The sequence below is a fragment of the Nannospalax galili genome, unplaced genomic scaffold, assembly GCF_000622305.1.
Source record: "Nannospalax galili isolate Female #2095 unplaced genomic scaffold, S.galili_v1.0 scaffold619, whole genome shotgun sequence".
In the NCBI taxonomy this organism is placed as follows: Eukaryota; Metazoa; Chordata; class Mammalia; order Rodentia; family Spalacidae; genus Nannospalax; species Nannospalax galili.
In genome coordinates this window covers 1,107,164-1,131,815 of record NW_008344186.1, presented here as the reverse complement: position 1 = coordinate 1,131,815, position 24,652 = coordinate 1,107,164, and the positions used below count along the sequence as shown (strand labels likewise).

The following is a 24,652-nucleotide window of genomic DNA, read 5'->3' as shown; positions in this document are numbered from 1 at the left end:
CCAGGGAGGCCATGAAGACCCCACCAGATGGACTTGAACCAGCGTCCAGGCCACAAAGAGGAGGGTCAACTTTAGTCCACTTCTTGGGCTAATTTTGAAAACCAAAAAAAAAAAAAAAAAAAAAACAAGCCCCAATTTTAAAAACACCTATTTCAATTTCAAGATCTATAACATGGTCCATGTGGAGACAGGTGGGATCTCTTTAAGTGCTGAGTTGAGTCCTCTGACATTTCAGACACAGAGGCGTGTCCTCTACTCAGATCATGGCCACCTGCCTGTTGCCTTTGCCCTGCCTTCCCACGTAGCAGCCTCCCTACATGCACTTCATCTCCTGCAGACCCTCTGGTCATAGCAGGAACTCAACCACAGAAGGGCCTTTTATTGGCCCACAACAAAGAGACACTGGGACATCCCATATCACTCTGAAGTTCTTACCAGGAACCAAGTGGTGGACATGGTCATCACTCCAACTCGGGGCACAGTTTGGTGAGGAAATCAGACTGAGGGTTAGGACAGCCTGATATTGCACATGGTTCAAGGTCAACATTAGATTCTAGATGTGCCTCCCAAATATATGTTAAAGATGTTCCATGCAGGCCAGAGCTCCAGAAGTGAAAGGTGAAAGCCCAACTCTCTAGAGAAAGTAGAGGGACTTTCCAACAGGCATAGGTTCCCTTAGAAGCAAAGGAAAGGCTGGGATGATCCAGTCTTATCCAGGACTGGTCCAGGGAGAGCACCTAGAACAACTTGTTCCTATCTCACCCTGGGTGGGCTAGGACCAGTCTGACCACTGCTGGTAGATGTCTGGAGACCATGGAGGTGAAGGCAGGAGTGGGCATGTTGGGCATACCGCTGGAGAGCAGTAGCAGAAGCCCACAACGCCTATCTACCATGCAACAGCAAAGAGCCCCATGCTTATGCAGCTCACTGTACTGTGATGCTATGAACTGGAACAATGACCTCAGTGCAATGGATCAAGGCATACGTAACAGAGGCCAGCCAATCAGAGAGGCAAGACCATTCCTGGACCCTGCAGTCAGCTAGTGTTAGATGTAGCTCTAAGCAGGGGCTCCTGAGACATCTCCAAACCAGTTTAGATATTCTAACTAGAGGGCTGAATGGCTTCTTTCTAGAAAGTATAGTATTGAGCTGATGACTTGCTTAGGATGGGCTTTTGGGGGGTGGGGAGCAACAGAGCTCCCTATCGTGGACTGAGGTAGTCTAAGAGCTCCCTGAAAGCATCTTGAGGTTTCCTGTAACTTCTAGTTTGAGGACCATGTGCCTAGACATGTGGCCTCTCCAGTGGATGCGACTTCCGTGGTGGACATGGCTAGAAACTAGGAAAGAAGAGTAACAGCATTGAGGACAAGGTGAGGCACAAATGAGGGAAACTACCGACAGACGACAGTCAGAAGGGGTTTCAGCAGAGCGCCTGGACTAATGCTTCTATACTAGCTGATGCTGGAAAACATTTTTAAAAAGATATCATTTGCAAGAATACTTTTTAAAAAATCAATAAAAATAAGCCTAAAAATGCAAAGCTTTATGTAGAAAACCAGAACACATTATAGAGAGGTGTTAAAGATGAGAGGATCTGAGAGACATAAATACTCAGAGCTTAGGACATTAATTATTCGAAACTGCAGACAAGTTTATTTTCAAATGTGAAAAATTCCTCAATTCAGGAGCAGCCTCAGAAAAAGAAAAAGGTGAGAAGACTCGTTTTTATCAGTGATCTACATATAAAGCCAGAGCAAGTCAGTCTGGGCAAGCGAGGTGTGAAAACAGACAGTAGATGGAGGGATTCAAGAGTCAGAAACCAGTCTCAAAGGCATAGCAAAGCAGGGGTTGGGCTTTTAGTAAGCAGTGCTCACCAGCTGAGTGGGCAAGTGGGAACATGAGGCCTGAGCACTCCCTTACACTGTCCACCTCAGACCAATACCAGTGAGTCCAAATGGAAACCATCAACAGGAGGCCCTGAAGGACAGCACAAGACACTAATTCCAGGAAGGGAGTACGGAGACCCCTTAAACCTAAAAAGCTATCAACTGCTAAGAAAAAGACTGAGATAATGAACCACATTAGAATTAAGATTTTCTATGTCTACAGACACTGTTGCCTGAGAGAAAAAGAAGTTATCTGCCTCTCCTTTCATTGCTAAGTCTTCCAATGTAGGAAATATTTCTATGCTTCTCATGGGAAAGTGGCAAGACTCTCAAACAGGCACATCTCGAAGGGGCTGTCCGTATGACTAGTACAGTTGGTACTTAGTATCTGTGGCTTTTAGATTCAACAAATCAATAGATAAAAAATATTTGGGGAAAAAAAGAATTGCACCTGTATTAAATATGGACAGAGCTTTCCCCATTTCATTATTATTATTATTATTATTATTATTTCCTAAACAATACAGTATGACAACTACGCACAAGCATTTATATTGCATCAGGTATTGTAAGACACCTAAATAGGATTTAAAGTACATGGGAAGCACCTGATTTCATGTTATCACTTTTACTGATGGTAGTTGTATAGTCTAAGAGCTCCACGTTCCAGCTCTTATTAAAACAGGGTCACAGGCAATAACTTAGGTCAATTTAAACTGTAGGAATCAAGGAAGCTTTTTAAATACACTTAACAAAGGAGAGCATGCCATTGGTATGAAAAGCAGAGGAGGCTAGGCAGGACATGAGGTTTTTAAGAAGAAAACAAACCCTAACCAGCAGTAGAGGAAAAAACTGTGGGCAGGGTCTATGGTAGCCTGTGGGGTCACCACACTAGACTACCGACCTTGCCCCTGAGGAGCAACCCCACCCCTTATCAGTGCCCACCCCTAGCTCCTTTAAGACACATTCAGTATCCCAAGTTGTGTAAGGAAATTGTTAGAGGTGACATGAAGCAAGCAGTCTCACTGCTACCTGACAGAACAAATGCTCTTCCTGCCCTTCGCTGTGTACCTTGCTGTGTACTCCCTTAAGAATATGGTATCTCCAAATATGAATCCCAGGCCCTGTTCCCAGAGTATCACAAGGGCTGTTCCGAGGTAGCCTCTGGTTCTCTCTCTTTTCCAATGGCAATACTATCCTGTGACAGGAGGCGTGGCTGTTCTTTAAGGAGGAAACAGTGGCCAGATGAACACATGGAAGGATGACCATCTTTTCTCTGCTAAATCCTAGGCAAGAAGACCAAAGCCCAACCTGGGACTGTTCTTCTCATATAGCTGGAAAACTGCTACTAGAAGGAACTCAGCTGTTGTCTCTCTGAGGCTTTGTCTCCTTCCAGTAGCTCAAGTCCCTGGCATACTCTGTGCGCCAAGGGCTGAGCAAGAACTGGGAAGGAGACATTTTGCCAGGTAGTGGCCTGCTGCTGCCTCCATTGAGAAGGCCTACTCAGTTGAGGGGCTCCTGTGTGCAGAAGACATAAAGGTACCGGGGAGCCCCAGTCAGCCCAGGGACAGGGTACCCTGCTACCTCAGAGATGTGCACCATGAAGTTTTCTCTGACCCCCCTGCCTAGAAGGTTTCTTCAGAGAATGTAAAGAGTGCCTTAGGTGCCAGCGGGCAGACCTCTCTGTCCTAAGAAGGCTTGTGGTTAGCCTAGGTTCATGGGAGAGAATGGTGGGGAGAGAAGAACTGCTGACAGACTGCTGCCTATGTGGTCCATAGATAGGGACAAGGGCAAAGGCAGCTGGCCCTCGTGGCAGGGTGCAGACATACCTGGCAGTGGCCTGACCTAAAGCCCTGTCAGCCCTGCTGTGCATGGGAAGGGACTTAACACTGCAGACCAAGGTTTCTAGTAGGCCATGGCTACTCTAATCAGGGCTGTTCCCCATGAGGCTGGAGATAGCATGAACAATAGGTGTCAAGGTCAGGAAGTTCTTCATGGAGGCCAAGGTGGAGTAGGACAGGAATATAACTCCCAGCATCCCCAGAAGGGTGGGCATGACAAGCCCCTAGGATGTACTGATGAATGATTTTAGAAGACTCATTCATCAACACAAGCAAAATCATAGATCATGATTAACCCTGACAGAAAAACAAGCTAAATTAGATTGATAGGTCACTTTTTGAGACAGGGTCTTCCTGTAGCCCCAGCTGTCCTGGAACTCACTATGTAACCAGGCTGGCCTTGAACTCACAGAGATCCGCCTGCCTCTGCCTCCTGAGTGCTGGGATTAAAGGCGTGCGTCACCACGCCTGGCTTATTTGTGTATCTTAATGTCTGGGCAATAATACCTCACTGTAGCCCCGAAAATAACAATATTATACTTCAGATAAAACATAATAAAAGTTCAAAAGCATAACTAAAGTAAGTAAAACCATTAAGAATCTCTCCAAATGAAAAAAGGAAAAAAAAATGAAAGTAAAAACAAGAATATAAATGGATATACACATTACACGTGAGTAAAAAATCTAAAGAGAATAAAAAGAGTGATATGCAGAAATGATTTAAAAAGTGAAAAATATGCAACATAAAAACACTGGGAAACTAAAATATAAACAAAAGTAAATTTAGACAAATACAAAACAACATAACTTAGATTAAAAACTAAAAAGAAAAAACTTAAAGCTTAAAATATGACTAAAAGCTATGAAGAATCAGATTAAAGAGCTAAGATGTCTTGAGTAGACAGATGGGCCTGGCACCACTATTCTGGAAATAGCTTTGTTAAGCCCTAGATAAGAGCAGCACATGAGCTGGACCCATTAGGGCCCTAAATATCCACAAAGACCTGTGGCCCATTACCAGAGTTAGAGGCTTTGGCCAAGAAACTCCCTAGGCCCACTAGCCTCTGGCTCATGAAGTCTCTATACACAGGTCTCATGGTTGTGAAGGATCTGTACTCCTGTGTACATATGACACTATCCCAGAGGTGCCTATGAGGGCAGAGCAGGCAGAGGTTGCAGGATCTCCCTCCCACATACGCTGAGTGAGTCACTTGTACCAGATGACCCTAGAACATCTGAGGGGCCCTGGCTGTGTCCAGGTCAGGTCAGGCCAGGAAGACTTATCTGGGGACTAGTCGAAGGTGGCTTGTATAACCTCCATGCCACGTGACTGCACTGAGCTGCCCTGCTTCACCACTGAGGCTCAGGATTAGATTTAATCCCCAGAACAGCAGTGCCTCAGAGAGGTCCTAGGGTTTCAATCCGCTCATAGCCTAATCCCAAAAGCTTCATTGCTGCCTGTTTAATTTATTTTGGAAGCATTTGGTTTATTTTTATTTCAGTGTATGTGTTGGAGAAAAATACAGGTAGGTGGATGAAAAATCTGTATTCACTGGCCAAACCACAAACATAGATTTATCAATATAAGTACCACACAGGCAAAATCAGTTTAAAATCCCCAGGTTGGGTACCTAGGTTCTTGAAGTTGAAGCTACTGAATTCTGCCAAGGGCTGGGTTGTAATAGCTGCTAAAAAAGAACATTACTGGGCCTGATCAGAAGGAGAACCCATGTCCTTGATCCCCAAAGTTGTAGTGCCTACTCTGGTTCAGCCACAGGCCCTTCTACCTTTTTTTGCAGGTGTCACTGGATGGGGTCTTTGGAGACTAGGGGATGTGGCTAACTGGTTAAGTGTAATCCCAGCAACTGGCCAGAAGAACTGCCCCATCAGAGGCATGGTTATCAGGAACCATGAGGTCCATTGTTGTGTTGATGCCACTCCTACCTCAAAAAACCCAAACACATCTTTCTAGTTGCCCAGTGCAGGGGGCTTCTCAAGATTTGCCTGTCACAGCAACAGAGCCCTCTCTAGGACCAACAAGAAGAAAAGACTAAAAGACAGCAGGGAAACCAGCTGAGCTACTCTGGCAAGGACTCCAACTAGCCACACACTGCATGTCAGAGGAGATGCTGGGCATTGCCTAGCCTTGGCTTGCAGGAACACCATACCATGTATTCTAGGACTTGATTTTAAAGAACAGACACAATCATGGCATAAATATGAAGTATACAGCTCAACTGTCACTCAGCACTTAACCATGTGATACTAATCCACAACCTAGAACAATCATACCCAGAGCAAGGCACCTTTGATCACTGCCAGGCAGCCACGAAGAGCTCTCACCCAGCACTGAGGTGGGTGTTCCCTCTGCCTCCTCTGTGCCCAGCCTTTGACACTGAGATTCACCCATGCTGCTGTGTGGCAGGTGTGGGATCTAGTCAGCATCACAGATCTTACTGCAGATCAGAGCTCTGTAACATGAACACCAGCACAAGTGGATGTCATATCTCCTATTGATGGCATTTTTGCTTCTAGTTTGGGGCAGGAAATGTAGTCTGAAGGCTGAGTCTCTATGGCCCATATCAGGACTTGCTATCTTTACCCAAAGTTTCACATACCCTGTCTGTGGGCATCAAGGACCTTTCTCTCTTCTATAAATCATGATGTGGCAAATACCAGACATGGATCTCTGTGTGGCAAAGTTACTCAAAGAGAAGGTTTGGCTTGTAGCAAGAACTACAGGACCAAAGGGTATTTACACTAAAAATACTGGCAGACATGGCTAGCCATCTTCTACAAAGTAGTATGGTTCATAACTCACCAAGCCTGCAGGGTATACAGGCAGGTCTCTTTCCTAACTCCTGCCCAACTGCATGGGGATACCCATCAGTTCAGTACATTCTGCACTTCTAATAACTGCACATTTATTTGTTTGGTTGTTATTTTGCATGATTCTATGGCTTGGTGCAACACTGCTACTACTTTCTGGAAAAGTGCTACCTGTATGATGAGTTGGCAGTATTCCTGGGTGTCCACCTGCTTTCTGGGGGTGTGCATGGCCAAGAATGTTCTAAAAAGAGACTATTTTTTAAAATAAATCAACATATATTATCTACGACTTAGTTTATTACTCCATCTCAAAAACATCTGTATCTAGGTGAAGTTTTAAATTTAGCGTTTTTATTTCATTTTATTTATTTGTATTTTATGTGTGAGTGTTTTGCCTATATGTGTGTAAGTGTACCCATATTGTGCAATGCCTGCAGAGGCCAGAAGAGGCCATTGGATACCCTGGAACTGGAGTTACAATGATTGCTAGTTGCCATGTAGGTGCTGGGAATGGAACCGGGTCCTCTGCAAGAGCAACCAGTGCTCTTAACCACTGAGTCATCTCTCTAGCCCCATAAATTTAGTATTTTTAAAAAAGCAGACTTCTAACTGACCTAACAGCATTTATTGATTAGTTTATTCATTTTTAGTGATTTAAATGCCCTTTTGATAACAGCAAAAAACCCTAGATACTCACACCTATCCCTATGTGTGACACTGTGATTACCTTCCTGATAGTATGTTTGTGTGTATATAAACACACATATATACTCATGTGTAAGTGCATTTGTGGAGGCCAGAGGACATGTTGTTCCTCAGGGGCAGTCTACCTTGCTCTCTGAAACAGGGTTTCTCAGGAGCCTAGGCCTTGACTAGGCTCTTACTCCTTCTGTCCTCACATTCTTGTTTTTAGTGACCAGCAGCTTAGCATGGGGTGTCTGTGCAAAGGAAAAGGAGGTGGCAGGATTTAAAGTCCATCTGTGTGACATGCAGGAAGGAAGGCAGAGCTTGTATCTAGGTTGTGTCATGTAGTTCTAGGCTTTTCCAGGGCTTGTCCCCCAGGCCCAGGCAGGCCCTTTCTTCCCTCAGACCATTTGGCTAGAGACATAATGTGGTTACTGCAGTCTCTTCATGTCTCTAGACCATCCCACTGGGTGGGTCCTGTATACCCTTCCAAATGGGTGTCCTAAGTCAGCAGGAGCTACAGCTTCTGCCTATCTTTCCTCCCCTAGCACCAGCCTTTGGCTTATGTACACCTTAAACCCCAGCAAGTGGGTTCATTTTCTCTGGGTCTCTCATCCCTGACCTCCACAAGCCTATAAACCCCATAGAGATATAGGTGGCAGCCAATATCCTTTCCTATAGAAAGCTCTGGCTGCACACAACTGAAGCAACATGGCTCAGCCTCAAGTGTCCCACAGGGTAGTCTACTCACATCTGACCTAGTGACCGCTGGCAGCATTCTCTGCTTTCCTAGACCCGGGACTCAGGTCTAGCTTTATTAGTATAACATGAGTCTAAAATTTCTATACACAGGCACACCAAGGATTCTCAGACTCAGTGGACATTACACATACCCACCTGGGAGGCCTGTCTTATCAGTCCAGCCCAGAGGTTCTGACTCAGTTAGTCTGTAGAAGGATGGCTAGAAATCTACATCTCCACAGAGTTCTCAAGGGATGGTGGGTGTGCAGGGCTCACACCTGGACCACCAAAGACTCATGCTGTTTCACAAGCAGAGTAGCCAAGATTCAGAGAACAGAAACTAGCTACTTTTCTGATAATTTGGAGAACCTGTGGGCACTGCTTCAACCAGTGATTCTTCAAAAGATGGCCCAACACCCAACAGGAGCCTATTGGTCTTCTGAATGCCTAGCCTCTGAAGAAGCCCACTCCATTGGGGAAAAGAAAAAGTCTCATCACATGGCTCTAGCTGTGGGGTTCTCCCCACTCCAAATCTTCCCCAGGCTTTTTTGCCTAGTAGCAGAATGCTTTACCAAGGTTCCTAGCCTATAAGTAGACCCAGTTGTCTTCTGGAGCACGACACATACCTCCCACATGCAGAATATGGGATGAGGAGGATTTGCTTAAGACACTGCCAGACTCAACTTCAAAGGGGCCCCTTCCAATCCCACATGGACTACAGCCCAGCACCATGAACATGATGAGGGTGATGTGGACAAGAAGGGCCATCCCAAGTATATGTGGATATACCTCCCTGCCTGTGAGGAGCTCACAAGGACACAGACAGGTACCCAAGCCTGTGTTAGAACTCTCTTTTGCAAAGTACCATGGGACATGTCCCTTATTTCTTCAGTATAGCTATACTTGTGTCATATCTTTTCCAACTGGTAAGGGAAAATAAAAATCATGAAACACACCCTTTGGGCACGGTTCATTTCCAGAGGACAACCGTCCCCCCTAAGAAATAATGGAAAATGTTTTCACAGGAACATAACATGAACATATGTTTATAATTTCACATGAACAAAGCATGGTCATCATAGCTGTACACTGCTACCTTGTTAACACATGCCATACATGAGTTAAGCCCAGTTACTAGGATGTCTGGTAGGAGAGGCAGGAAGACAAAGATGATGCTGAAACTGCATCAAAGTGAGTATGGCTTTCCCCAGGATTCAGATTTACAGGCACAAATAAGAACAGTGTTCCAAGCGTTCCATTTCTCTACTTTGCCTCAGTCTCAAACAGAAAAATATAAAAACAAACAAACAGAAATCCCAAACTCCCTTTCCTCAAGACTGGAAAATGGCTAAGGAAACACTCTTTAGAATTCCACAGAGGAGTCATTCTGAGGCTGCTGCTGGCAGAGAGCCGGGAGTCTTCACGGCCCTCTTTGTTACCAGGGGAACAACCACTGTGTCACACAACTACACAACTGAGATGGACAACACTGTATAACCCAAGTGCCTGTGCTTATTCCTACAATGCTGACCACGAAACCATGTTCCCTGGAGACTGAGATTAAGCACAAATTTTGTCTGAAAGGCAAAAAAAAAAGTTTCCTCGTGGAACACACTCAGATTAAACTTGGTTATGACTCTAGTTCTGGCAAACGTTCTAGAAGCTTTTTCCTGTGTCTGGGTATGGTAGCCATGGCCAGATCCTGCAAACATATACATACTGTCCCTTGTTTGACAAACACACGTATCAGAAGGATTCTGAGACAAGGGCACACTTCAGCTCATTTATAAAGCAGTCAAAAATGTGAAATTTTGTTATTTATAAGCTACAAAACTATGAGTTCTATAAACATTTAAAAACTATTATGTATTCCACATACAATTTACCATGCAGGGATCATGTTCAATGGCCTGCCCAGCAATAAGAGAATTAGTTATTTTTCTACATAAATAGTTCCCCAAATGTGTGTTTTCCATTTATTAATATGTATGTATTGATCTTCTGATACTTGGGTTTCATAGTGTTCTTGCCTGTTGAAGCAAACAACTCTCAGACTCACTTCAGGGGTCTAAGTCTCCAACAAAGGCAGGACTGAAGGAGCTGGTTGAGCCAGACAGCAATAGGCCCTTGTTCCCAAGAATGATCGCCATGTCCAAGGGCAGGAATTGCATTCTTTCCATATCTAATATCTCTCACCGACAAACACCCATACGACTGTATGTTTATTTTTCTGCAAGTAATGTCACCTTTATAGTAAAGAGCATTAGGATGGTATTGGTCCTTCCAAAATAACTACACGAGAGCAAAGGACCCAGTGTCTAGATGACATATAACCCAACTCCACTCTCCTCATTGCCGAACGGAACTCTATATACCATTATTACCTTCTCCCGAAGAAAAGGAGAGTTCACCACATGCATGAACTCTGCATGCCCCGCCACACCACCTGGGGATCTCAGTTCAGACTCAGGGTCAGCCTTGGCCACCCGTCCTTGCTTTGCTGACCACTCACCCAGGCCCGTAGAATCCCCTTACCTTAGAACAAAGCAGCCCTGTAGGGTCAGGAGGATCAAGTTGGACGTGAGAACCAGACAGATGGCTACTCTCTCCGTTTAGAGAAGATGAAATGCTAACAGAGAAAAATTAGAGTGATGTTTTGTTCACAACCGAAAGAGGCCACCCATTTCATTGGCCTGGGGTGGGAACCGCGTGACATGGCCCAGGCACATGTGACCTACTTTTTGTTCAGCTCCCCTCATGCCCTTGTAGGGGCACCCAGCACTCCTGGCTGTCATTTCAATGGATCCTGCCCCCAATAGGACTGAACAAGCTGGCGTGCCTGCAGGACATACACACAGCAGCTCAGCCTGAAATGGGGGTCCTTGAACAGCATTAATCCAGACAGCTCTTTATATGGAGCTGTTGTCGCTGCTGCCGACTGTCCATGTACAGCTTGAGCACAGGCAGGTCCCTAGCTACTGACTATGGGGCTATCCCTGGTTTTGACTGGAGACACACTTGCAAGTTCTCATGGAATTGAATGCACAGGCAATTCCTCACCAGAACTGGGTGCCTGGTACGGCACAGACTGGAAATTCTAGCTTCCCCATATTTAATTCATTGTTGTCAACCCCAAGAAGCAAGTCCATGTGTAAGCTCAGAAGTGAGTGAGCATGGTGAGTCCTTTAGAATGGTCAGGGTGTTTGTCATGATCTGCACAGGCAGGATTCAGGGTCAACCAAGGAACCCCTAGGCTCAGGAACGAGACCTAAATGGAGGGGGAGCATACACATTAACCACCATCAAGTTGGGCATATCTATCACCAGGCAGGAGAGAACAGCCATCCCACTCTACTTGGTTCTGATATATATTATCTTAATCTTAGCATTTTATCAAGGTCAGAGGTATTCAGCCTGTTGTCTAATTGCTATCACTGTATCTTTTTACAAAAACAGGACCAAACTGTTCATGTTTTTCCCCTTTTTTGCACTTAGCATTACATAGCAAGTATTTTTCTATGTTACTGCACTTAGGTTTAGGTAATAGTCACCAAATTCCTGACTGTTTCACTTTATGAGTAAGATTTCAGGCACTCCATTTATTGCACAGGACTATAGTGTCTGCAATGGTTGAATGTGCCAAGTATTTTGAGTTGAAACACTGAACAATGCCATAATAATACTGCTATGGTTTTAGGCATATATTCTCCTTTAAATTTCAGTGTTGAAAAATCAATCCTCACTGTAACAGTATTGGGTGATGGGGCTTTTGGAAGGTGATTAGGCTATGGCCTTCACCCTTATCACCTAACTAATGTATCATAAAAGGACTCAGGGGGTCTGGCATGGCCCTTTTAGCCAGCCTGTCCTCCTGTCACATGGAGACCCAGCATTTGCCTCTCTAGGGGATGCAGTGGTCAAGGTTCTACATTGAAGGCAGATGCAGCCGTGTCAGACCTGAAGAGACCTTCTAGCACCTTGAGAACTACAAGCAGACTTATGCTGGTTATTATAGCTTACCTAGTCCTAGAAATAGCCCTTCTTCTGTCTCATGATCTCATGATTTATATAAACATATAAATATATATTTATAGAAATATAATTTATGGATCAAAAGACGTACCAGCTATGCCAGGTGTGCATGCCTGTAATCACAACACTCAAAAGGCTAAGGCAGAAGGATCACAAATTAGAGGCCAGCAGAATCACACAATAAGACACTGTATCAGAAAAACTAAAGAAAACAAAACAAAAATAAATGAAAAATCCTAAAAGCACAAGTTTGAAGGCTGCTGGTATACAATAGCAAGTTGCTAGCCAAAAACCCCTCATTTCTCTCCAGCTGATAAGCTTTGCCCTCGGAGATGGTCTAGAAGCACTGAGTCCAGTGCTTGTGAACAGGAGACTAGGAGTAGCAGTAGGGACACTGGAATAGACTCCCTGTATCCATCAGTGCAGCTGCTCTGGCAGAGGCTCAGATGCTCCAGCTATAGATGGAGACCACTGGCACAGCACTCTTCAGGTTCATTCGTCACAAAACTCGTTTAGCAGATCAGACACATCAAGGGTCAAGAGCCTTCCCACTTGGTGCCCAGGGAGCACTGGACACTGATCTTGAATGTGGCATAAACAGGTATGTGGTGACTCTGGCAAAACAGTTTGGTAGAGGGTAAGAATAGACATCAAGAATTTGGTTGTTGATGGGTGAGATGGTTAGCATCTGTCAACTTGACACAAACTATAGATACCTTGGAAGAGGGAACCTGTTGAGGAACTTCCTCCATAGGATTGGCCTGTGGTATTAATTGCTGCAGGAGTGCCCAGTCTATTGTATGTGGTGACGTCCTGGGCAGGTGGGTCTCAGATGTATAAGGAGGATAACTGAGAAAGCCACGAGCAGCAAGCCAGTAAGCAGCACTCCTCCATGGTCTCTGCTTCAGCTCCTGATTCCAGGTTCCTGCTTGAGTTTCTGCCCTGACTTCTCTGGATGACAGACTGTGATGTGGCAGTGTAAGCCAAATAAACTTTTTCCTTTTCAAGTTGTTTGTGATTAATGTTTCAGCACAGCAAGAGAAGCCAAACTAAAACAATGAGAGAAGAATGACAGGTGGGTACAAGCAGCTATAAACTCCAGAGCAGTGGCCTTCACATCTGATGGACATAGAACAGAAGCCGATGAGGCAGGAGCAAAGTGTTTTGGCATCAGGAGCCAGGCTGTCAAGGAGGGGAAAGATGGGAATAAAGTGTGCATACAGCCTAGTCATTTGGGCTGAAGTGAGGAGCCAAGGCTGGGGCACTCACAAGAAGGCCAAGAAGTAACAGTCCAGAGGAAGGGAGGACGTTTCATCCAGGAGGCAGGGGAGACACAAATAATGTGTAGGATGAGTCACAGATGAGCTGAGATAAGAGAGTGAGGGAGAGAGGGCACATACCTCTGGGTGCCTACTCTTCCTGGAAAAGGCCATGGGCCCTCACAGAGGGCACAGAGAGGCCTAGAACCATACTTTGGGCAGTTCAGGAATATGGCTAGAGGAACCAGGTGCTTTAGGAGCTTGTCAGTCACATCAACAGCTGCTGCCTTGAGGTCTCTTCAGTATAGTGAGGCATCACCCACTAGAATCAACCTCTTCTGGGCAGAGGTGGGGAGTCAGATTGCCACTTAACCTGGGAATTGAGGCAAACAGCAATGGGAAGGCTAGCCAACCCAGGACACTGATCCAACAGAGGAGACTTTATAGAACTCTGTCCTCCAGGCATGACATGGCCTTCGGCATCTTGAAATCAGAGTAGCTGTTACTAACCCCATGGGGCCTTTATAAGATCCACAAACTTGAACCCTTTAACCTAACCTCCTGGAAAGAGGGGAGGGCTTACCAGGTTCACAAGGCTTACCAGGCCCCTTTTCTCCTCAAGGATACATAAGTGGTTAACAATTGCTGGGGTGGGTGGGAGGGGGGGGGATGGGAGGTGGAGGCGAGTCTTCAGTGATATAGTTGTCTACTATAATTTGTCCATATTCCTGTAAGTAACCCCTCACCTATGCTACTTTAAGTAACCCCAATAAACTCATTGGTTCATCCAGCTAGATTTGAATAGAATCATTCCTTTGGTCTACCATTGCCCTCTCTATCTAGGGTAAATAGAAATAGAGTCCTCAGACAGTCATGACATTGTGCTGGATAGCTTTAGTGTCAACTTGACACACCTGAGTTGAGGGAGCATCAACTGGGGAATTGCTTTCATTGGACTGGCCTGTGGCCATGTCCATGGGGCATCTTCTTGATTCTTGAGTGATGTGGGAGAGCCCAGCCCACTGTGGGTGGTGCCACCCCTGGGCAGGTGGGCCTCTGTTGCATAAAAAAGCAGGCTGAGTAGGGGCCAGGAGAGCAAGCCAGTAAACAGTGTTCCTCCATGGCCTGTGCTCCAGCTCCTGACTCCAGGTTCCTGCCTGAGTTCCTACCTTGGGCTCCCGGATGAACTATGACCCGGGAAATGTAAGTCAAATAAACCCTTTCCTCCCCAAGTAGGTATTGGTCAGAGTGTTTTGTCACAGCAATGAAGAAACAAACTAGGACACATGGGGTAGGATGTCCCCTCTTGATGCAAAGGCATGCCTGGAGCCCTGTCCAATGTAGCTCACTCTGAATCCTCTCCTGCTTTGACCAACAACTCATAGCTCTTCTGCCTGGCCCAGAAAAACCAAATCTGTGAGGCTCCCTGGGGACTGACAAGGTTCTCCAAAGTGGGGTGAAGGTCAGGGCTGAGGAAGAGCTGAAGTGGCTCAGGAAGGGGTGAGTGGAAGAGTGCAGTGGGCAGCAGAGTGATTTTCCAAGCCGACTGACCCGTGACTCCACTACTGCTTGAGTGGGGTTATACAAGGCCTGCGTAAACACTTTGTCCTTACTGTCTGAGCACTGAGACCCTTTCCTACTGTGAAGGCCTTTTCTAACCCTTCTTGAGGAGCTTCCATCAGGCTTCAGGGCCAACATGCAGGTCTGGACTGCAATGAACCTGGGAAGAAGGCTTTGAAGGAAAAGAGAAGGTAACCTTTGTGCCCTGGTTGCTTCCTTCCTCTCCTGCTGTCATTTGCTTTCAAAACTTTGAATTCATCCAAGGCTCTAGTGAAGGCTAGAAAGCTCCCTCTACCCACCATGTGCCCAGTCAGATGGCACCTGTCCTTTCTACTATCCATATAATCAGAAAGAATTGTGGCCAACAATGAACAATTGAAAGAGAAATTAAATAATTCTACTTACCACAGTATCAGAAAACAGCAAATACTTAAGAATAAAAAAGCACCCCATGCATCCATCAGTGGGTACATACTCATGGCTTCTGTGAGTGCTCTAGCACAGCCTTCTGTTTTCCATTCCCTAACTCTGTATTTCACTCTTGATTTCTGGTTCTCCAGCCCAAGTCCAGGAGAGAGGTGCATGCCTGTGTAGGCAGACTCTCTGGGGTAGAGTGCCCCTGTGGGTATCCAAATGCAACAGGCTCACAGCTGCCAGAAGTCCTCACTTCTCTATAAAGTATGCACGGCAGAACCTCAGGGTCCCTGGCAGAATGGAGCAGGGTAGAACACAAGGCAGTAGCACTTCCAACATGTGTGTCACTTAAAAATGAGCCTGGCTTTGCTACCACTGTCCTTGGCAAACAAACAAGCAGGTAGAAGGGACTTTAGGATAACTCACCTTCCCCCATAGGCAAGCTCTATGGTTCAAAGCAGGTCCATAGATGTGAATACTGAGGTGCACTGTGGTTCAGAGCACCATCACCAGAACTGGGGCTCTCTGGCAGGGTTGGAGTATCTGGAGCCCACCTACCTGAAACAGAAACATAGGGGCATGTGATCACCCAGCTCCAAGGCCTTGTCCTTAGGCCGGGGCCTTGGAAGTCTACTCACATTCAACAGTGAAGTAAACACTTCTGCAATGTTTAAGTCTAAGGTCTATGAGGGCAGGAGATGTGTGCCAGCAGAGCTGACCTTGGGGATGCTACCGACCAGCCCAAAGAAGGTAAGGTTGCACTAGGAAGGTATGACTTCATAATGGGCACCCCAGAGGAGAGTTTTGGGGGAGCCATAAAAATTAATCTTATAATATTTATCATATAAATTTTAAATAAGAGTTATTAAATTGCACAGTAATTTAAGTATAGTGCTGGTTTTCTAGGTTCATGGTCAGTGAATACAATCTCATCTAATCTCTTCAACTTCAGCTTGCAATCTGGCTCCTGGAGCCAGGTTCTGCATCATCTGAGTCTTCTCTCAGTGGGCCTCACAATCACCTCAGCCTATGTTTTTCACTTTTTACTTTCTAAATTCAGGTTTGGTACCAACACTAGAGATTGATTCTTAGTTACAAGCATTCACTTCACACCAATATCCTCCTGGATGTCTGTTACTATATTCTATGGGTACATATTCATGGCCTCATAAATAACTGGAGACATTTTAAAAGGCTCCCTTACCACAGTATGTAATACTTGGAAATGTGAGACTAATGCATCAAACATAATCACAACCTAGGCTGTGCCTTTGCTTCTCCCAGAGCTGGACATGTCAGCCATCGGAGGTTGTCTTCAGCAGCTGTTATTCATCCATAGCATAAAGTTCCAAGCAAAGTGGGAGAAAACACCAGTGCTAAGAGATTCCATGCCAACCAAGAATCTACCCCATCCCTTCCAGGGCTTATACCTGGGAAGTCTGCTGCACAAATGCAGCACAGAGCTCTGAGAGCCAGTGTGGAGATGGGTCCTGAAGTCAATGTGTGGGATATACCAAGGTCACTGGGATACACCCACAGTACATGAGTTAATACTTAAATGCTTAATACTTTAATTAATACTTTAATACTTAAACAAGGGGCTAAGGAGATGGCTCATTTGGTAAAGTACTTGCTTCACAAGCATGAAGACATGAGTTCAACCCCAAGCACCCACATAAAAAGCAAGGCACCATGTCATGTACCCATAATCCTGGAGCTGGGGAGGCAGAGACAGGAGGATTTCTGAGGCTTGTTGGCCAGCTAGCTAGTCTAGCAAAATTGGTAAACTCTAGGTTCAATGAGAAACCCTTTCTCAAAAAATCAGGTGGAGAGCAATTGAGAAAGATATCTAATGTCAATCTCTGCCCTCCACATGTATGCACATGAGGTTGTGCGATAAGAATAGATTCTGAAGGATATTAAATGGCAAAATCAGCCTAGGAACAACACCTGAAGCAAGGGACAAAGGAGAATCAGCCCAATCGAGTGTCCCAGGGAAGATGCGAAGCATTTAGAGAAAATGAGACGAAGCAAGGTGAAATGACCAAAGAAAAACTAAGCAACACAGAGAACAAGCAATAAATAAAGTGGAGTTCCTCAGAAAGAAAATCAAAACTATGAATGTTGTAGAAGAGCAGGCTCAGCGGGGTTCAAGAGTGATTGCTGCTCTTCCAGAGGACCCAAGTTTGGTTTCTGGTACCTGTATCAGGTAGCTCATAACTACTTCTAATTCCAGCTCCAGGGGGTCCAACACCCTCTTCTGGCCTCTGCCCACATGTGGCAGACATTCATACAGTCACAAACACATACACATAATTAAAAATACATCTTAAAAATATGAATGTTGGGCTGGAGAGATGGTTCAGCAGTTAGGAGTACTTGCTGCACTTGCAGAGGACCCAGGTTGGGTTCCCAGTACCCACATGGCTGCTTACAACTGTCTGTAACTCCAGTTCCAGTTCCAGGGGATCTGACACCCTCTTGTAACTGCCACAGGCATTACGTGACATGGGTGCACTTACACATATGCAGGTAATATACATATAAAATAAAAATTAAAAAAACATGAATGTTATTAGGTGAAAGACAAGTTGAAAGTGCTCTTCATGCACCTCAGCACACTAACCCAGGATGGCAACACTGAGACAGGGAAAAGATTCCCTGGGACTCCAGGCAAAAGGAACAGTTCACTCTGCACAGGCGTGAAGCATCAGACTCTTTTCATAGCATAGACAGCATGAGGCAGTGCCTTCCCAGACCCCAGCAGAAACAAACTAACCATAGGGCTTTCTGCCAGTCCAATGGGCCTTCAAAATCAGAGCTTCTAACATCCAAGTAGTCACCAGCACTGTGTTTGCCCATGCTTCATGAGAAGTCCTCAGGACAAGCTCAAGTCAACAGACAGAGTGAGATAGCACAGCCAGAAATAAACACCAAAAGACAAGAATGGAGGAGAAATATGGACACGATTAGAGGGGGTTGTACTCTGAGGCAAATGTGATAAACAAGCAGGAGACTGAAGAATCAGAGAAAAGGCAAGGCAGAGTAAGAGAACAGACTTTGGTACACAAACAGGTGGAGGTAAGAACACTACCTAAAGCTGGCAGAGCATGTGGAAAGGTTAAAGGAATAATCATAGGGATTAAGACACCAAGAAAGGTAACACAGCTGGTCTGCCAAATCTGTAGGTTCACAATCTGTAGATCCACCAATCATGAATTGAAAATACTCAGGAGAAAAACTGTGTGTGTGTACTGAAAATGCATATTTTTTCTCATGACCATTCCCTAAATAATATGGTATACCTATTTATAGTGTACTGGGCATTGTAAGTAATTCAGCGATGATTTAACATATATGGTGGATGTGGTGGTGATATGCAGACACTATGCCACTTTCACATCTGAGAACTTTGGTGCCCACATGGGGGCCTCTGGTGGTTTGAATGAAAATGTCCTCCATAGGTTCCAAGTATTTGGACACTTGGGCCCCAGTTTGTGGTACTGTTTGGGGAGGGTCATGGAACCTTTAGGAGGTGTGGCCATGCTGGAGGAAGCACATAACTGGGGGCGGGCTTTGTGAGTTCTTAAGCCTTCCTGGATTTCCAGTTTTGCCCTGCTTCCAGTGCCGGCTTGAAGATGTGATCACTTGGCTTTCTGCTCTGGTCATCTCTTCCTCCATGCCTTCCCCAGCATTATGGACTCTAAACTCTCTGAACTGTAAGCCAAATAAACTCTTTCTTCTATAAGCTCCCTTGGCCATGATGTCTTGTCACAACAACAGAAAAGGAACTAATAATATAGAGCCCTAGAATCCATTTCTGAGACATGCTCAGGGGCAAATGAAAAGTAACCAAGAGAACAAACACACAAACCTTAACAGCCAAAACGTTTCTAAAAAGAGGAGAAAATACAAACAGCAAACCACTTCTTAAAAGATACTCAATGGGGGGCTGGAGAGATGGCTCAGCAGTTAAGAGCATTGACTGCTCTTGCAGAGGACCCAGGTTCGATTCCCAGAACCCACATGGCAGCTATGAACCGTCCTTAACTCCAGATCCAGGGAATCTGAAGCTCTCTTCTGACTTCTGGGGCACTGTACGACACAGGTACACTCACATACATGCAGGCAATACACTCATACACAAAAAATAAAAATAATAAAAAATATTTAAAAAAAGATACTCAATGAAAAGGACATAGTGTGCACCCTGAGTACAGGATGAGTCCTCAGGGCTGGGAGATAGCCCCTCAATTACATCAGCACAGGAAGAGATGTAAATGGGCCTCACCACCTAGTCAAAGTTCCAGGCTGAGTCAGCGGCAGCTTGGCTCTATACAGGAGACACGAAGACTGTCAGGACTAAGGGAAGCTAATTAGGAGGAGTAGGCAAAACCCCACTAGGCTGAGGCCCAGGTCAGAGACAGGGCCATAGTGTAGGCTCCAGGCTTAAGTGAGGTCCAGCAGGCACTTCCTCACTGAAGAACTCAACTCACAGTAAAGTTGTGCATGCTGAGTGCACAGGAACTGGGCAACTCCAAGTCAGCTTTATGAAGCAGAACTGCAGTTGCTGAGAAAAGAAGTTAAAACGGGGGTCACAGCAAGTATCAATATATCACCCATTGCCCCAGGCTACTACCATAACCAGGAATCAATAACAAGCAAATGAGAGTGCTGTGGCCCAGAGTGGATGCCAGGGACAACACAGCAAACTCTACCCACCAGTACAGTGAACAGATCTTACCACACTTGAAATGTCCACTCAAAACCCAGCCTATTTTAGGCGACAACGAAAAATCTCAGTACATTTTATGAAACAGAAATGGCAGAGGGGCGTGTTCTCTAATCACAAAGTGCTAAGACCAGAAATAAGTGAACCTTAATCAAAGGACATTCATTTGCAATTTACATGTGAGGATCATCTAGGGAAAGGATTACTAAGGAAGTGGTGTAGACTCATTTCTCCAGTGTTACCAAAAACTCCAGGATCTGTGAAGCTGAGTAAGAGAATAAAAATCCAGGAAGTCAGCACTGCTGTCATCCACAAATATCACACATGAGCACACAGGTAATACCCACGCTCCCACACATGTGTGGGGGTGCAAAGGCAGCACGCTCTGTCACCCAGGCTCTCAGTGAATACACAGCCTGTGCCATAAGGACTGAGACAAGACACAGCTGCCCTTCGCAGGGCTTCTTTCTTTCTCCCACCTTTCAGGTGCCAAGGCAGTCACCATGTCTTGACAAGGGATCATCTGAAAGTGACAACATGTTATCTAAAACAAGTAAAGAAGAATAAAGGCTGTGGAAAGCGGAACCAGGGGCTTCTCTGTCTATTGGGCTCCCAAGAAACTAATGTGTGGATCTCTTCAGGAAAAAGGTCTAGGGCTGGTGCCACAAACCTCTAGGGTCCTAAATAAAAAGATAATAAAAACTGATCAAAGGAAGTCTCTGAGTAACAAAATTTATAAACTTAGAGGCAAACCTCTTCCTATGAATCTGTGTGGAGAGGAAGGAACACAACTGTGGTGTCATGTTCTACAGTATAGCCTTTTACGGCCTAATATTTAGAACTGCCTCAATCTCCTACATGTGAGACGAGGAGGTGGCATAGCCCTTGTAGGCCTGCTGGAGAGAATGGTGAGACCGCCTGAGGGTAGACCATCCCACTCAGAGAAATGTGTGCTTACTGCTCTAGCACATGGCTATATGTCCAGACCCTGTAAGCTCTGGCTGGCTTCTGGGGTAAGCTAAGTGTGGAATCCTGGTGAAGGAGGAGTACCCTCTGGTGGAAAGCCCTTGCTCCCTCCAGCCTACCTAGCCACTTAGCAGAAGGTCAGAGCCAGAAGCCAGAGTCTAAGCTCGGCATGGACAAGTGGCCATTTGCAATTCTTCTGAGCTCTAAGGTCTGACTATTGCAGCCATTACAGTGGCCCTCAGCTTGGCACGTTTGCTTCTCCATGGAAAGACCTAATTTCTTCTAGCTTTAAATTTAACACCAGTATTTAACAAGAAAGTCACAAAACTGATATGGCTATTAAAGAAAAATGTTGTGCACTAGCAAATGAAAATGCAATTCACTTCTTTGTCACCTGGTATCATTCTTCAAGGCTCCTGTGTAGTGGGAATGGCTGTCTGCCCAGCCATAGCCTGGCCCTTTGTCTCCACTTACTAGAAACTATCTGAATGGCTGTTTTTGTTATCAATTTGGCCATATTAGTTCCTTTTCCTGCTCCCAGATGTGCTCAATGGCCTGAGAATCCCAGAATCACGGCTCACTTTGAAACACAGTATGGTTGCAAAACACAAAGCAGATTTCCCAAAGCTAGCTTCCCTTTAGAGCTAGCTTCCCTTTAGCACAGTGCTTTGAAACCCGTGTAACAAAGCACTTAGGGGAAAAAAACAAAACAAAACAAAACAAAAACTGTGATGTTCTTTAGAAAGCTCTGCTACTTCTATGTCATTTGGAGGAGGACCTTCAACAACCAATTCCACCTTATGTTTATATACATATAAAATCCTCCCAACTACATGCCTGAATTTCTTTTTAAAAGTATTTTATTATTTTAATTTTATGTGTATGAATGTATTGCCTGCAGGTATGTAAGTGCATCCATGCCATGCAATGCTCATACAGGTCAGAAGAGGGCACTGGATTCCCCTGGAACTGGAGTTAAGGACGATTGTTAGCTGCCATGTGGGTGCTGGGATTTGAGCCCGGGTCTTCTGCAAGAACCACCAGTGTTCTTAACCACCGAGCCATCTCTCTAGCCCCTGAGTTAATTTCTTAAGCTGGAATAGTTAGACTTGATACTTCAGTAAATTTCTTAAAATAGAATTTATAACCTCTCAAAATATTTCTAACTTTTCCCTTGGCTCTTCACAGAGAACCCTGTTCTCTACAGAGGAGCTGGTGACTTGGACCTCATGGAACCAGGTAGTCTCATAGGCCACAGGTCTGAAGAAAGCAGCGATGGCAGGAGGTGGCCCAGCTCCTTCCTGACTAGGAAAGTGGAGCTCAAGCCTCACCACAGCATTTATTCATGTGATTATGGTCCATGGTGGGGCTCAAGGACAAGGGAAAAAAAACAACAACCAAAAACAGGTATCAGATCCCACAAGTACTCAGGTACTATGACACAGATACTATAACCCAATGTGTGATGCCAAATAGCATCAGTGGACATATACTCCTGCTGCCACCACTCCAAAAGACCATAGTGCCCAGGAAGGACCCTAGGAACACTGGGATCACAGCAGAGGGGCAAGGAGTATAAGGCTGGGTCTCTAAGCAGTGACACAGAACATGTAAGATCTGGGATCTCTGGAGGAATGTGTAAGATCTGACACAACCTGGCAAACCTCAGACATGGCCAAGAGCCTCAGTGAGCCAGGGACAAGTTCTCTGGGCAGCCTGGCTGCACGGAAACCCTCAGACCTTTCCATGAGGCCAGTTGTGAGTGACAATACAGGAGGGAGGGAAGAATGGATTCCAGAGATGCAGACTAAATTAATAGCTTGTTGTTGCACAGAGACTGAGTAGGGGAGCCCCCACTGGGGCAGTGTGGAGGGGCTGCTGCTAAGCAGGTGAGTTGTGTGAGCCAGGAGAGGAGGAAAAGAAAGCGAGTTGCTCATTTGTACACAAGAGGGACAAAACAGATGGTGAATTCTTCTGAATCCTCTCCTATTGGGGTTAGCCTAGCTGTGAAATATGTTCAGGATTATGTTAGCTTATAAATGTTATTATTTTGCCACATGCCCAACTACTGATGGCTATCATTTCTCATTAAGAGTATAGCATGCATAAATGACAAAGAATAGGTCTTTCAGTACAGAAGAGTTTCTCCTATTTCACACTGGGGCAGGGACAAAGTGAGCAAGCCCCTGATTGTCCTAGGGTGTTCTGCTCCCATCTCCCTCTAACCCAGGAGACTGCTCAGAGACTAGCTCATGACTGTCTCCCTAAAACTCTTTCCCAGGTTGGTTTGAGAATACATAGACAGACACTCATATGTGCACACACACACACACACACACACACACAGAGTTCCCTCGTGGTGCAGCTTCCCTAGCATCACCATAGTATACAAACCTCAATCTCTACTTCTCCTTATCAGTAAACCTGCTGTCCTTAGTGCTGAAGTTTTCTTTTTACATACAACACCCTCATGCTGCTTGGAGCCATTAAAGGCCTCTGTTAAGCTGTGTATTCAAACAATTTCTACATGGGGGCTCTTGGCTCAGAAGAGTCTTATGTACAGAGAAGGGTGCCAAAACTCCTCATAGAAATGGGGTCTCCTTGAAGAGTCACTATCCATGGGGCTCAGGCCTGCAGATCCAGGTTGCCTTGGTATATCTGCACAGATGCTGTCATGAAGAAGGTGGCCTCCCATTGCTCAGGACTCAGGACAGTGCCTGGAGCTGCAGCCTCCCAAGACTTGAGAGAAGCCATCTCTTGAAGCACTAGGGAGACATGTACAAAGGCTCAAAGATGAGAACAGGGCACTGGGCTGCTCCAAGGTAGTCAGGTGATAGCTGAAGTTGTCGCCAGTTGCCACAGCCTGGTGAAACAGGGTTCCACTTTGACAACATTCCTGAAGTGCTCTGGAACACCATCTCATATTCTGCAGAATGTCATTTCTAGGGCAGGTGTGTGAACTCCACACAGCAGAGGCCCAGGGCACTGGGGCTTCCCAGAGAGTCATCAGTAGACAGCAAACCAACAATTACTACTGGAATTTCATTCTCCCTGCACACAAGTTTTCAGTGAAAAGGCACAGTGACCTAAAAAGGGACATGTAGCCTCAAGTGGACTGGCTTCTTACCACACGTCTGCAAAACTACCTGATATTTCCAACACAGATGATTTAAAAAAACACCGCAAGAAGTCCAGAGACAAGCTGAAGTATGGAAGCAACGCAGATGGGTTGATGAGAAGGGACATTACAGGTAAAAGTAGGGGTGGGATGATCACTGCTAAGCCAGGAGGTGAGGCAGTCAAATTTTGAGACACCATCTCACTGTGTGGCCCTGGCTTGCCTGGAACTTGCTATGTGTACCAAGCTGGCTTCAAATTCAGAGATCTACCTGCCTCTGTTTTCTGAGTGCTGGAACTAAAGGCATGGGCCACCATACCTGATAGTAAGATATTCTTTTTTTTCTTTTTTTCTTTGACATTAGAACATTTATTTACATCTAATTCTTCTTTTTTTAATTAAAAGAAGCATTTCATTACAACAGCATTAACCTATTCAATAACATTTTTCTGAGCTAGGGTACATCTCTTTCAAAATTGGCTATACATTTCTAGGTTTACAGATGAATTATTATGCTTATATAATCTTTTACTCATTATAAACTATAAAACATAAAATTAAATGAGGTTCCATCGTTTAAAAAAGATCTT

The 24,652-nt window shown here is 45.2% G+C and overlaps 1 protein-coding gene across 19 annotated transcripts in view; it reads right to left on the bottom strand.

Moving 5' to 3' along the window:
• Nucleotides 1–24,652, bottom strand: part of Pcbp3 (poly(rC) binding protein 3) — a 322,999-nt gene that overhangs the window by 67,696 nt on the left and 230,651 nt on the right. For 14 of the 19 annotated variants that reach the window (XM_029567084.1, XM_017799974.2, XM_008840443.2 and 11 more), the window contains one exon: nucleotides 15,673–15,804. The exons of 2 other annotated variants lie outside the window; for them this stretch is intronic. In XM_029567084.1, the coding sequence (XP_029422944.1) occupies nucleotides 15,673–15,682 (10 nt within the window). In that variant the 5' untranslated portion in view covers nucleotides 15,683–15,804. Of the gene's footprint in view, nucleotides 1–10,516; nucleotides 10,611–15,672; nucleotides 15,805–24,652 lie in introns of all 19 variants that reach the window. 3 more of the 19 variants (XM_029567086.1, XM_029567088.1, XM_008840447.2) reach the window with 2 other exon arrangements.